This window comes from Equus quagga, unplaced genomic scaffold, assembly GCF_021613505.1.
Source record: "Equus quagga isolate Etosha38 unplaced genomic scaffold, UCLA_HA_Equagga_1.0 153_RagTag, whole genome shotgun sequence".
Lineage (NCBI taxonomy): Eukaryota > Metazoa > Chordata > Mammalia > Perissodactyla > Equidae > Equus > Equus quagga.
Genome location: NW_025796915.1, coordinates 3,275,260 through 3,290,769, shown reverse-complemented (window position 1 = coordinate 3,290,769; position 15,510 = coordinate 3,275,260). Strand labels below are relative to the sequence as shown.

Genomic DNA, 15,510 nt, shown 5'->3' with positions numbered 1-15,510 from the left:
CGGCATCTCAGGACTCAGGAAGCAACTTGAAATGTTTCTCACTAGCCAAGAGAGACAATTTGAGGATCAATAACTGCAGTGGATTAAAACAGCAAATATATTTAAATTTGTGAGTTTCAAATGATACTTTAAAAAACCCAAAACCCTCATTGTCATCTTTAGAGTATACTAGGGAAACACCTCATTGTTTTGAAAGCTGGCAAATAAAAGAAGCAAGCCTTTATCCTGCTTTCCTATTTTTATCTAGCGTAACAAAGTAGTTGATGAGGCAGAGTTTCTCTTTATAGATGTATTTCAGCTCATAAATGAAGAATGAATGAAAAAACTAACATCATTTTGCAACCACTGATGAAATTAGTGGGTCTAGTCAGTGATAATCAATGACTGCTAACTTCACAAAAAAGGATGAAAAGACATTCTTGTGGAACGACACACCACCATGTAGGAAGTAGTCTTGCAATATCCGAAAAAAAAAATCAAACCTGAATGTGATCAAGCCTCTTGTTCTGACTATGAATCTACAGGAATTACAAGAGACAAAGGCACATATTGGAAGACACCATGGGGATACAATAACAAAGTTCAGTGAGGATAACTCTAGAGTAGTGTCAGCAAACTATGGCCCATGGGGCAGACCTGGTCCACTGCCTGTTTTTATGTGGCTTGTGAGCTAAGAATAGTTTTTACACTTTTAAATGGTTGAAAAAAAAAACAAAAGAAGAATAATATTGTGTGAGATGTGAAAATTATATGAAATTCAAATTTCAGTGTCCACCAACAAAGTTTTATTGGAACACAGTCATGCTCCTTTGTTCATCCATTGTCTCTCGCTGCTCTTCATGCTACAAGGTCAGAGCTGAGTAGTTGTAACAAAGACTGTAGAGTCTGAAAAGCCTACAATATTTACTCACTGGCCCTTTACAGAAAAAAATTTGCCTATCCCTGATCCAGAGGACTAATTACCCAGTTTCTTCAACAAAAAAATTGCAAGCAGAAAAAAAAGAGATGAAAGGAAGAACCACTGGTTTAAAAGAGACTTAAGAGACATATCAATTATTACAATATGTGGTTATTACTTGGAGTCCTGTTCAAAAAAAAAGAAACAATGTAAAAAAAATCAAAAATGTGAACAGTGACAAAGATATTTGACGATATTAAAGAATTGTTCATTTTTAAAGGCATGATGTTGGTTTTGTGGTTATGCTTTAAGAAGAGTCCTTAGCTTTTAGAGATACATTCTGAAATACTGACAAATGCCTGGATTTGCTTCAGAATAATCCGAGGAGTCGGGGGGTTATTGGTTGTGGGTGTAAGTGAAATGATTGGTTGTGTTATGAAATTGTTGTAACTGGAAGATGGGTACGTGGTGGTTCATCATACAATTTTACTGTTTTCTCTACTTTCATGTGTGTTTGAAAATCTACATTACAGAATTAAATCAGTTATTTTAAAATAAAAGCTTTTAAAAAATCAGTTCAAGGGCCATTTCCTCTGGGCCTTGTAATCTAACGCCTCTTTTTTGTGTGTCTGCAGAAAAATAGAATTTACCACATTGATTGTTACTGTTAAATGGTTATTTGATTTCCTCTAGACTATCACCCCCTGAGGGCAGCGTCCATGTGTGATTTGACCTTGATCCCTAGTGTCAGTCATAGGACCTAGCACAATAGATCCTTGATAAATACTTGTGCAACAAATTGTAACTTTTCATAGCATGTTGTGATTTCTACATGTTAAACATTCTAAAACATAGTAAGTCCTTATTTTGTTGACATTACTCGCTAATTTTTATTTACCTTATGCCTTCCAAACAGTCTGTGTTTCATTATGAAACCAAACTGTTTGTATACCCCTTATAAATCAGGAAAGATATAGCTCTGCAAAGTCAGCTGTTGAAGGGGGTGCTCGTTTGAGCTGCCTCAGTCTGCGGCGGTGTTGTTAATTTATCTTCATGATAAGTGTAGAGTAGCTCTTTCAAGTAAGACAATTATTTCTCCTCTAAGCACAGTATTGTGTATTTCTGAATGTAGCAGAAATATCCATAGTCAAATCTAAGATCAAAGTCTAATCCTCAAACCAGCTATAAATTGTTTTTTATTGTCTACCTTTTTGCTCCCTTTTATAGTTTAGTAAGTTACAAGTGGTTATGATTATTGAAAATTTAACTTTTTAAAATCTCAGGTCTTTTGCTTGCTTTCTTTTCTCTGCATATTGTTATTTTCATGTTCTGTAACAGCTCCTTTATCGTGGGGTTTTTTTTCCCTGTTTTCAGTGTAATTTGAACCTGACAAAGCCTGAGCTCCAAGGAAAGTGAATCAGAAACACGATCCTGAGGCTTAAGCCAGGATCTAATATTTTTTTTTTTTAAAGGTTCTCTTTGAGATTACACAGCAGTTTATTTAGTTAGTTAGTTAGTTAGTTATTTTTCCTGCTTTATCTCCCTGGTATATAGTTGTATATCTTAGTTTCAGGTCCTTCTAGTTGTGGCATGTGGGACGCTGCCTCAATGTGACCTCATGAGCGGTGCCATGTCCATGCCCAGGATCCAAACCAGTGAAACCCTGGGCCACCGTAGCGGAGTGCTGGAACTTAACCACTCAGCCATGGGGCCAGCCCCCAGGATCTAATTTTTAAATAAGTCATCTGGCACCTAAACACTTCACATTCATCCAGAAGCCCTTTGGTACTCTGGGCTTAGAGACTGCTGGATTGTCATGTGGTTAGTCATCGTTATTTTTGTAACCATATTCACCCATGCTGTTTTCCTCTGAATAAGGGTATTTGTAGCAGGTGTGAGCATTTTTTAAATTGTTATTTTCGTAAAAGTAAAATGCTGTGTTTTCTTCAAAGCACTTATGAGCATATCTGCCATGGTTTTAAAGCTAATTTACCTAGCTAGATGCCAGTGTCCCCTGTGATACGCTCCTGGCTTGCCTGCTCAAACTGGTCCTGAGAGGTGGCTGAAACACCAAGGAAACCAGCTCAGGGAAGGACTCAACTGAAGGGGAAACTGGCTGTGTTAGGATGAGGGCACAAGTCGTTTTTCCACCGTCCTTGGGTGTCAGATTGTCTACATCTAACCTGTGTATCCATTTATTTAGGTCCTTTTCTCCCCTGTTTTTTTTTAATTTTTATTGAGTTAATGATAGGTTACAATCTTGTGAAATTTCAGTTGTACACTATTGTTTATCAGTAGCGTTGTAGGTGCATCGCTTCACCCTTTGTACCCACCTCCCACCCCCCCTTTCCCCTGGTAGCCACTAATCTGTTCTCTTTGTCTACATTTTTAAATTCCTCATATGAGTGGAGTCATACAGAGATTGTCCTTCTCTATCTGGCTTATTTCACTTAACATAATTCCCTCAAGGTCCATCCATGTTGTTGCAAATGGCACGATTTTGTTCTTTTTTACGGCTGAGTAGTATTCTGTTGTATATATATACCACATCTTCTTTATCCAGTCATCTGTTGATGGGCACTTAGGTTGCTTCCATGTCTTGGCTATTGTAAATAATGCTGCAATAAACATTGGGGTGCATAGGACTTTTGGAATTGCTGACTTCAAGCTCTTTGGATAGATACCCAGTAGTGGGATTGCTGGGTCATATGGTAGTTCTATTTTTAATTTTTTGAGGCATCTCCATACTGTTTTCCATAGTGGCTGCACCAGTTTGCATTCCCACCAGCTGTGTATGAGGGTTCCTTTTTCTCCAAAACCTCTCCAGCTCTTGTTACCATTAGTTTTAGATATTTTTGTCATTCTAATGGGTGTAAGGTGATGTCTTAGTGTAGTTTTGATCTGCGTTTCCCTGATGATCAGCGATGATGAACATCTTTTCATGTGCCTATTGGCCATCCGTATATCTTCTTTGCAGAAATGTCTGTTCATGTCTCCTGCCCATTTTTTGATCGGGTTGTTTGATTTTTTGTTGTTGAGTTGTGTGAGTTCTTTATATATTATGGAGATTAACCCTTTGTCAGATGTATGGCTTGCAAATATTTTTTTCCCAGTTAGTGGGTTGTGTTTTTGTTTCAATCCTGTTTTCATTTGCCTTGAAGAAGCTCTTTAGTCTGATGAAGTCCCATTTGTTTATTCTTTCTATTGTTTCCCTTGTCTGAGAAGACATGGTGTCCGAAAAGATCCTTTTAATACTGATGTCAAAGACTGTTCTGCCTACGTTTTCTTGTAGAAGCCTTATGGTTTCAGGTCTCACCTTTAGGTCTTTGATCCATTTTGAGTTTATTTTGGTGAATGGTGAGAAAGAATGGTCAATTTTCATTCTTTTACATGTGGCTTTCCAGTTTTCCCAGCACCATTTGTTGAAAAGACTTTCTTTTCTCCATTGTATGCCCTCAGCTCCTTTGTCAAAGATAAGCTGTCCGTAGATGTGTGGTTTTATTTCTGGGCTTTCAATTCTGTTCCATTGATCTGTGCACCTGTTTTTGTACCAGTGCCATGCTGTTTGGATTACTGTAGCTTTGTAGTATGTTTTGAAGTCAGGGATTGTGATGCCTCCTGTTTTGTTCTTTGAGAAGGATTGCTTTAGCAGTTCGAGGTCTTTTGTTGCCCCATATGAATTTTAGAATTCTTTGTTCAATTTCTGTAAAGAATGTCGTTGGGATTCTGATTGGGATAGCGTTGAATATGTCGATTGCTTTAGGTAGAATGGACATTTTAACTATGTTTATTCTTCCAATCCAAGTACATGGAATGTCTTTCCATCTCTTTATGTCGTCTTCCATTTCTTTCAGAAAGGCCTTGTAGTTTTTGTTGTATAGGTCTTTCACTTCCTTAGTTAAATTCACCCCAAGGTATTTTATTCTTTTTGTAGTGATTGTGAATGGTATTGTGTTCTTGAGTTCTTTTTCTGTTAGTTCATTATTAGAATATAGAAATGCTACTGATTTATGCAAATTGATATTATACCCTGCAACTTTGCTGTAGTTGTTGATTACTTCTAAAAGTTTTCCAATGGATTCTTTGGGGTTTTCTATATATAAGGTCATGTCGTCTGCAAACAGCAAGAGTTTCACTTTTTCCCTCCCTATTTGGATTCCTTTTTCTTGCCTAATTGCTCTGGCCAGGACCTCCAGAACTATGTTAAATAAGAGTGGTGATAGAGGGCATCCTTGTCTCGTTCCTATTCTCAGGGGGATGGCGCTCAGTTTTTGCCCATTGAGTATGATGTTGGCTGTGGGTTTGTCATATTTGGCCTTTATTATGTTGAGGTAGTTCCTTTCTATCCCCATTTTGTTCAGAGTTTTTATCATAAATGGCTGTTGGATCTTGTCAAATGCTTTCTCTGCATCTATTGAGATGATCCTGTGGTTTTTATTCCTCAGTTTGTTGATGTGGTGTATCATGTTGATTGATTTGCGGATCTTGAACCATCCCTGTGTCCCTGGTATGAATCACACTTGATCATGATGTATGATCCTTTTGATGAATTGCTGAATTCGGGTTGCCAAAATTTTGTTTAGAATTTTTGCATGTATGTTCATCAGCAATATTAGCCTGTAGTTCTCCTTTTTTGTGCTGTCCTTGTCAGGCTTTGGTATCAGCGTGATGTTGACCTCGTAGAATGTGTTAGGAAGTGTTCCATCCTCCCTAAGTTTTTGGAATAGCTTGAAAAGGATAGGTATTAAATCCTCTCTGAAAGTTTGGTAGAATTCCCCAGGAAAGCCATCTGGTCCTGGGGTTTTATTCTGTGGGATGTTTTTGATTGCTGTTTCTATCTCTTTCCTTGTGATTGATCTGTTCAAATTGTCTGCTTCTTCTTGAGTGGGCTTTGGGAGATTGTAGGAGTCCAAGAATTTATCCATTTCCTCTAAGTTATCCATTTTGTTGGCATGTAGTTTTTCGTAGTATTCTCTTATAATCTGTTGAATTTCTGCGGAATCTGTTGTTATTTCTCCTCTTTCATTTCTGATTTTGTTTATTTGAGCTTTCTCCCTTTTTTTCTTTGTAAGTCTGGCTAGGGGTTTGTCAATTTTATTTATCTTCTCAAAGAACCAGCTCTTTGTTTCATTGATCCTTTCTACTGCCTTTTTGTTTCAATAGCATTTATTTCTGCTCTGATTTTTATTATTTCTCTCCTTCTGCTGACTTTTGGCTTTGTTTGTTCTTCTTTCTCTAATTCAGTTAGGTGTAGGTTTAAGATTGCTTATTTGGGATTTTTCTTGTTTGTTACGATGTGCCTGTATTGCGATGAATTTTCCTCTTAATACAGCTTTTGCTGTATCCCATATGAGTTGCTATGGCATGTTATCATTTTCATTAGACTCCAGGTATTTTTTGATTTCTTCCTTAATTTCTTCAATGATCCATTGCTTGTTCATTAGCGTATTGTTTAATTGTCACATCCTTGTGCCTTTCTCAGCTTTTTTCTTGTAATTAATTTCTAGCCTTATAGCGTTATGATCGGAGAAGATGCTTGTTATTATTTCGATTTTTTAAAATTTGTAGAGACTTGCCTTGTTTCCCAACATATGGTCTATCCTTGAGAATGTTCCATGTGCACTTGAGAAGAATGTGTATTCTGCTATTTTGGGATGAATTGTTCTATATATGTCTATTAAGTCCAATTGTTTTAACTTTTCATTTAGCTCCACTATTTCCTTGTTGATTTTCTGTCTGGATGATCTGTCCATTGATGTGAGTGGAGTGTTGAGGTCCCCTACTATTATTGTGTTATTTTTGATATCTTCTTTTAGGTTTGTTAATAGTTGCTTTATGAACTTTGGTACTCCTGTGTTGGGTGCATAGATATTTATAAGTGTTATTTCTTCTTGATGAAGTGTCCCTTTGATCACTATATATTGTCCCTCTGTGTCTCTCTTTACCTGCCTTATTTTGAAATCCGTTTTGTCTGATATAAGTATTGCGACACCTGCTTTCTTTTGTTTGCTATTAGCTTGAAGTATTGTCTTCCACCCCTTCACTCTGAGCCTGTGTTTGTCCTTGGGGCTGAGGTGTGTTTCCTGGAGGCAACAGATTGTTGGATCTTCTTCTTTAATCCATCTTGCCACTCTGTGTTTTTTTATTGGAAAATTCAGTCCGTTTACAAGGAGGGTGAGTATTGGTGCATGAGGGCTTAATGCTGTCATACTGTTGCTCCTTATCCAGTTTTCCTGCGTTTCCTTTGTGTCTCGTCCTGTGTTTTAGCCTACCCATTGACTTCTGCAATTTCTTATGCTGGGTTTCTTAGATTTTTCCTTATTTATGTTTTGTGTCTCTGTTCTGTTCTTTAGTTTAGTGGCTACCCTGAAGTTTGTATTTAGAATCTCGTGTATAATATAGTCCATTTTCTGGTGGTCTCTTACTTACTTGGCCTAGACTGATTTAGTCCCTTTCCTGTTCTTCTCCTAAATTATTATTTTCATGTCTTATTACAACTCGTGTTGTGAGTTTGTGGTTAGAGTGATAAGATCATCTTTGCTTTGGTGGTTTCCTTCCCTTTATCCTAATGCTATAGTTGAATATTTGCTATCCTATTCAGATTCTATGTATTTGTCTCCCTACTCTGTGGTTTGTGACTCCTTACTCCCTTTATTTCTTTTTGCAGGTATGAAAGCCTTCTTGAGGATTTCTTGTAGTGGAATACTTTTGGTTACAAATTCCCTTAACTTTTGTTTGTCTGGAAAAGATTTAATTTCTCCCTCATATCTGAAGGATATTTTTGCTGGATAGAGTATTATTAGCTGAAGATTTTCATCTTTTAAAGTTTTTAATATGTCCTTCCATTCTGTCCTAGCTTGTAAGGTTTCTGTAGAGAAATCCGCTGAAAGTCTGATAGGAGTTCCTTTGTAGGTTATTTTCTTCTGTCTTGCTGCCCTGAGTATTCTTTCTTTGTCCTTCATTTTTGGCATTTTTACTATTATATGCCTTGCAGTAGGTCTTTTTACAGTGACAAATCTAGGAGATCTGAAAGCTTCCTCCACACACATTTCTCCCTCAATCCCTAGATTTGGGAAGTTCTCTTCTATAATTTCATTGAGCACACTTTCTGCTCCATTTTCCTTTTCCACACCCTCCGGGTTTCCGATAATTCTTAAATTGGATTTCCTCATTGAATCTGCTATTTCTCGGAGATTATTTTCATTTTTTTAAATTCTTAGTTCTCTTTCTTCCTCTGTCTGGAGCCATTCAGCCTGTCTATCTTGAATTATGCTAATTTGCTCCTCTGGTGACTACATGTGCATTCAGGGAATCTGTATTCTGTTTTATCTGATCCATTATATTTTTCATCTCTAATATTTCTGATTGATTCTTCTTTATAGTTTGTCTCTTTTGTGAAGTAACTCCAGAACTTGTTGACTTGTTTCTCTATATTTCCCTTTACCTCATTGAGTTTTTTGATGATAGCTACTCTGAACTCATTTTCACTTAGTTTACCTATTTCCAAGTCCTCAGGACTTAATTCTGTGTTTTTATTGTTTTCCTTCTGGACTGGAGCTTTTATAAATTGCTGAATGTTAGAGGAGTGGTTTTTGCGTATGATGGTATTATTTGGTTGCAGTTACAGCCTGCCAGCACTGGATGGGGGTCAAGAGGCATGCGTTCTGAGCCCTCTGCCTTCAGCCGCGATGGCACCGTGCAGTGGGGCTTGGGGGTAGGAGGGGCACTTTCTCTTGCGTGCCAACCTGGATCCCAATCAGCTCTCGCTCTCTGGTCTCCCGGGGCCGTCGCTTGATAGGGTTCCCCCATGCGAAAGCTTTCCCGCATTAGCGGGTTTCTGCTGCATTGGCGGTGGGAGTCCTGGACGATCCTGCAGATGTGTGGCCCCTCCCCTGCTCCTTCCATCACCTGTGGCAGCGATCCCAGTCTCTAGGGGAGGGAGCGAAGTTCTCTCCTACCCCGTTCCAGCTCCTCCGACGGGGGGCTCCAGCCTCTCCACCCTCCGTCGTTTTGGTGCTGTGGGTCTCTGACAATCTCTGTATTATTAGAGTTATTGGTTGAAATTCAGTTGTTCCAGGTTTTGGTTGTAGTTTGGAGGGGAGAGAGTCCCCCGTCAGCTCACTCCGCCATTTTGCTCCTCTTCTCCCCTCTTTTGATGGCTTCCTTTTTGTTTATCTTTATGGTAACTCAATTATTTATGATAACAGAGGCCAAGGAGAACATGGATAACTAAAATCTAGAAATGAACTTCATAATGTATAATACTTGAAAACCAAAGCTTGAGGCTCTCTTTATATAAAATTGTGGTGTGGCGCCCCACCTTGGAATCATGTGGCATTTCTGCCACTGCACCTCAGGCAGATTTCCAGAGCTGGACAGCATGAGGGAATGGGTCAAAGTGTGCTCGAAGGAAGTAGGGGGATTTCAGAGATTGGCATTCTTTTTTTATTTAACAGACATGATTTCTTGGTATTGGCTCCTACTCTTTTGTCTGATGGTAAATTTGGTACTTTCTGGAGTACTCTACTGTCTTTTCCTTCCCACCTTGTCCTATCAATTCCCAACTATTTTTTCTGCCCCAGCACTTCAAAAGGACATGACAGACTCTCATCAGTTAACAGTGAGCTCTTATGGCAGTGATTTTTGACAGGATAGAGGAACAATATCGCAGGCACCAGAGCAAGAAGCTCCCTTGGTGATTCTGATGCATTCTCCCCCCCCACTTTGGCAGATTCTGTGTCTTTTTTTAACCCCTAGCACAGAGGCCCACCATAGCAAGAGCTCAGTGATGGTCAGTGAGTGTCTTAGCAGCAGCAGGCACAGCGTGCTGTGGGAGCGCAGAGCAGGTCACTTACTGTCTGCGAAAGTCAGGACAGCCTGCACAGAGGAGCCATCAGTTGAACTAAACTCAATTCGCCAGATGGATAAGCCTTAAAGGAGATTCAAAGAGGTGGATTTTCAAAGATAGGCAGATTAATTATTAAAATCTAGGAATATATGAATGACAAGTGGTTAGGTACACAGACTTCTTTACTAAATCCCCAAACATTAGATGAAAAAGCTCTTTCTGAATCTTGGACAAGATTAGTATAAGTCAAATAAAATTAAGATGTTCTGTGTCATTGGACAGGTAATAAATTTGTGAACCTCATTGCTCCCAAGAAATAATAGTGGCATGAAATTTCTCTTAATTAATTTTAATAGCATTTCATTCTTTCATTCACTCAACTTTTTGAAGCATCTTCTAGTGTCAAACCCTATAATAGGTGCTATATAGACTGTCGTGAGTAAAACACATATAGCCCCTGCGTGCATGGGGCTTATAGTCTAGTGAAAAGAGACATTAAGCAAATAATCAGTACAGATACACACACTTAAACTGTGATAAATGCTATGAAAGAAAAATGTAGAGTGCTATGGGAAAGTGTAGTGGGGTGACCCAGCTGAGATTAGGGGTGAAATGAACTATGATTAGAGGTTAATTAGGCAAAAAGCCAAGGGAAGAGGCAGAGAGAAGAGATATATGAAGTTCTAAGGCAAAATGCTTTGGACACATGGACAAAAAAGAGCCATAAAGTGGCTCAACTAAGAGGTCGTCAGGGAGGAAGGCCGCACCTTTCTCCACGTGGCCGCTGCACACGGAGACTTGGTTTAGAGTCCTGAACTGAGTGGCTGCTGGGGCCAATCCAGTAGCATTTGTTAAACATTGTGATAGTTGCTGAGGATTCAAGGGGTAATAAGACATATTCTAGAACCTGCCTTGCCCTGCCTGGAAATTCCTCCTCATTCTTATCAGGGAGAAAGTCACGTAAATAGTTATGATATAGTGTGATAAGTACAACAAGATCCCGAGAGAGCATAGGATTCTGAGACCCCAGCCAACTTTGCCTTGGGGGGAATGGTTGAGATAAAGCTGGGTTTTAAAAGATCAGTGAAAAAGGAAGCCTGTTTCAGGAACAGTCTGTACCACGACATCAGGGTGTGAGGAGTCCGACACATTTGCAGAACTGCAGGGGGTTGGCGTGGTGCTAAGACAAGGTTTATAAGAGAGATGAAGGAAATAATCACACGTGAAAGGCAGAAGCCAAATGTGGAGATTGATATACAATGAGAAACTTGGGCTCTATCTTGCAGGTGTTTCTTGGGGGGCGGTGGTGAGGGAGGGGATGGTATTGAAAGGGAGTGACTTCATGAGATTTCTGTTTTATAAAGACGACTCTGGCAGTAGCATAGCTAGATGCAGAAACTGGGCCTGGAGGAAGGGGGACCAGTTAGGAGGATAGTGCAGTAGTTCTGGGGAGGACTGGTGGTGCTTGATGCAGCAGGGCCAGTGTCAGCGGTGAGAATGGTCAGATGAAAAGCTGTTTGGGGTTAGGATCTCTAAGACTTGGGGATTAACTGGTGTTGAGGGAGGAGTGAGGAAAGGAATCGTCAAGGATCGTATGAGGTTGATCACTTTGGGTGACTGGCTGGTGTGTGGTGCCATTCACTGAGGCAACAACCCATAGGAGTGGCAACATGTGTGGAGAAAAACTGTCAAGTTTCAGTCTGGGCAAGTTGATGTGAGAGATCTGTGGAATAGCCAAGTGGAGATGTCCCACAGAACCCAAACTGAACTAGAGATAGAAAAAGGTAAGATCAGCCCAGGGCCAAGAACTGTTTATTATTTATTTATTTATTTTGGTAAGGAAGATTAGCCCTGAGCTAACATCTGTGCCAGTCTTCCACTACTTTGTATGTGGCATGCCTCCACGGCATGGCTGATGAGTGGAGTAGGTCTGCGCCCAGGATCCGAACCTGCGAACCCGGGCTGCTGAAGTGGAGTATGCAGAACTTTAACCACTCGGCCACAGGGCTGGCCCCCTGTTTTCTTTTTTAATAAACTTTTTATTCCAGAGTGGTCTTGGATTTACAGAAAAGTTGTAAAGGTAATACAGAGTTCCCATAGACTTATCATTTCTTTAGGTCCTGCTTCTGCCTCTTCCTTGAGTTTATGCCATATTGGAATGGGTATCCTGGTTTGCACAGATATTCCCATACACATGCATAAGAGGCTTATGTGGTTCAAAAAATCAAAGCAATTGGGGCCAGCCCTGTGGCCGAGTGGTTAAGTTCGCACGCTCCGCTTTGGTGGCCCAGGCTTTCGCCGGTTTGGATCCTCAGCACAGACGTGGCACCGCTCATCAGGCCACGCTGAGGTGGCGTCCCACATGGCACAACCAGAAGAGCCTATAACCAGAATATATAACTATGTACTGGGGGCTTTGGGGAGAAGAAGAAGAAGAAGAAGGACAAAAAGAAAGTTGGTAACAGGTGTCAGCGCAGGTGCCAATCTTTAAAGAAAAAAAATCAAAGCAATATAAAAAGATGTAGTAAAAATTCTCACTCCCATCCCTGCCCCCATCTTCACTGTTCACTCCCACTTGCTACCAATAGTTTTTTATTAGTGTCTTGTGTACTAATCCTTCCATTTTTTTTAATGTAAGTATAGGCAAATAATAAGAATATATGTTGTATGTTCTCTCCTTTTCTTACACAATAGGTGGCATATTGTGGACATTGTTTTGTAACTTGTGTTCTGGCTGAACAATATACCTTAGAGATCAATACATAATAGAACTGTGCTGTCTGAGAAGGTAGCTATGGGCTGTGTGTAGCTACTGAGCAATTAAAATGTGCCTCTGCAACTAAAAAACAGAATTCAGTTTAATTTAAATTTAGATTTAAAATGGAAGCAGTGTAAAGTATTTTCCCATTAGACTCAACTTTATTGTTTTAGTCGGATTACATTTCACTTTAACCATTGAAAATAGAGCATCTGAATTGAAATGTGGTATAAGTGTAAAACACACACTGGGTTTTAAAGACTTAGTACCAAAAAAAGAATGTAAGCTATCTTATTAATACTGTTTTATGTTGTTTACATGTTGAAATAATGTTTTTGATATGTTAAGGTAAAATATTAAAATTACTTTTACCAATTTCTTTTTGTTTTTAAAATTTGGCTAGTAGAAATTTAAAATTACATATGTGGCTCAAATTATATTTCTGCTGGCTAGCGCTGATATAGAACATCCGTTATTTTGTTTACAGTTGTACAGATTTCTGTTGAGTAGAATACCATACTTTATTTAACTAGTCCACTGTTGATGCATACTTGAGTTGTTTCCAATCTTTCACCATTAAAAATGCAGAAATGCTTAACCCTGTCCATGCATCACTTCATGTGTGTGCAGGTGAATCTGGGAAATGAATTCCCATTGCTGGGTTAAAGAGTAAATGCATTCGTAATTTTGATATTGGCAAATTGCCCTCCGTAGGAGTTGTGCCACATTGCACTCCCACCAGCCACGTGGGTGAGTGCCAGTTTCCCTATCTACTGCAATTTTAAACTACAATAGAGTATCTACATGTTTGGGATATAATAATGAACGCGTTTCTTTTTGCTAATTCTGAGAGAGTTTTAAGATGAAATCACAGATGGTTTGTCTACTTTTTCTGTTTAAAAAAAAACAACCTACTATTGGTGAGAAAATTCTTAGAATCAACATGTTAGAAATGGCTTTTTACTTCTTTTTTAAATGAAAATGTCAAGGAATTAACCTACAGTTTTTTAGGCTGTAAATTTCTGTGGAGGTCGCAACTTTCATCATATTCAGATTTAGGAAGAGATTTTGTGAGGTCAAATGGATGAGGGACAGCATTTTCTTTTGTTTTCAAAGACTTGGAGATTTCTCAGATTCCTCCAGCAGGCTTCCTTTACAAGGCAGACAAAAGTGTGCATGCTGGTTTTACGAGCAGTCAGTTTATCAGTTCCCTGGGTTCTAGCTTAAAGGGCTGCTTAACTTAGGCAATTCACTGACAGCATCATTGGAGCTTATTAGCTGCCATAATCCTTAGATGGTCAATTCTATTTAGTAATAAGCTACAGAAAAAGTGCCTCTTTTCACCTTTGAGATCCAGCTGTTTGTCTCTCTTTTGAGACTTGTGTGCCCTCTGCTGCCCCCTTTGCCTTTTTTGTTTTTTCAGATTGAAATGAAGAACTAAACGTTCAGCACTGAAAAACAAATTGTTTCAATTTTCCCATTCATAGGAAACTGAAAATTACATTCCCATGAAGAGAAATCTCATAGTCAGGGATGTGTCAGAGCAGTTAATTAATTAGGTTAATGGAAACCTCGGGCTTTCGAGAATATAAACTCATATTTTAGCATATCGTAGAGGCATAGAAATGCATTTTATAGCAAATATGACTATGGACATTTACTATCTTTAATATTTTGTTGATTTTCAATATGAAAAGATTAAAAGGAACAAAAGCTGAAACTATTAATGTTGGGTCGTGCAGGAAGAGCACTAGGACACGGAACTTATTAGAAGGGTCATCCTTGGCAGTTGGTGATAGGGAGTCATTTCTGCTGTGCTCAAGTTACAGAATGAATAAATATACAACTTTCTAATAGGAAGCAGGTGCACCAAAGCTATTCTTCATGTCCCTTTTTTGCTTCTGTTTTTAATTTCGCTTAATTGTTTTGTTTCAGGAAGGGTTTTCACTCATTGGTAGCAAGAACTGGTTGAAGATCGTAAGACGCATGGATTGTCTGTTGTTTGGAACAACAATAAAGGCAAGATGCCGTGTGGCCTACTGTTTTTAAGCAAGTGACCATACCCTCCTCATGTTGTGTGTGTGTATGGGGTGGGGGTGGAGGGTGCAGGAGCTTCTCTCAGCAGGTGAAATGATACTGGGAAGAATACACATGTTTAAGAAAGGTTTGCATTATGAGCAGAACTGAAACAAGGACTGTAGGAGGCAAGAGCCTAGCTCGTAAGAGGACGTTGCTGAAGAGCCAGGCCTTTGATTGATCTGTCAATACCTGTGTGATGGGGCTGCGCAACGGTTCTTTATCCTCTAAGCACAAATTGGGAGGAGGTGGAGTACATCATTGTTTGTCTTGCTTTTAGATGTTAAAAAGGTGTGTGTTTTCAAATGCTTCACTGAATATGTCTTTTCAGTTTTTCCCTCTTTAATATTAAAAAATTTCCTTTTATTTTCTTTCTAGCTGTATTAAATGTAAAGAATGATCCTCATCAAAGAAACATGGAGACTAATCACCTAAATTATTTTCTTTCAGAAATAACTATAAAAAAATCAATCTATTAACATTCACTGAGTAGATAATATTGAAATTTAGGTAAATGAGCCTAATTTTCAGTGGGCTCATAGACTCAGAGCTGGAAGAGGTCTTCAAGAGCATCTAATGGAGGGATCTTAACCTGGGCTCCACAGACTCTCCAAAGAGCCCTCCAAGAATTCAGGGGGTCTGTGAACTTGCATGGATTCCCACTGGTCTCCGATTGATTTATCAGTTTATCATTTCCTTCAATTATTGTTCCCTTCAATTATGACTGTAAGCAGCAGACGACAGTAGTATTAGACCTTTCACCAAGAGGAGTCACAGATACTTTCTCGTCACAGTACATTTGTTCCCAATCTCTCAAATGTCGTTTATGCTCATCACTACCTCAGAATTATGGTGTTATTTGTCCTGCTGCTAGATCTTTTTATTGAGTATGTTAATAAGGAGGCATATATATTATTAGTTCACAAATTA

General features: G+C 39.0%; 1 protein-coding gene across 1 annotated transcript in view; it reads left to right on the top strand.

Annotated features, from left to right (window-relative positions):
* Positions 1-15,510, top strand: part of LOC124233131 (meiotic recombination protein REC114-like) — an 88,911-nt gene that overhangs the window by 61,544 nt on the left and 11,857 nt on the right. Inside the window, exon 3 of the mRNA XM_046650262.1 lies at positions 14,440-14,523. Within this exon, the coding sequence (XP_046506218.1) occupies positions 14,440-14,523 (84 nt within the window). The remainder of the gene's footprint in view (positions 1-14,439; positions 14,524-15,510) is intronic.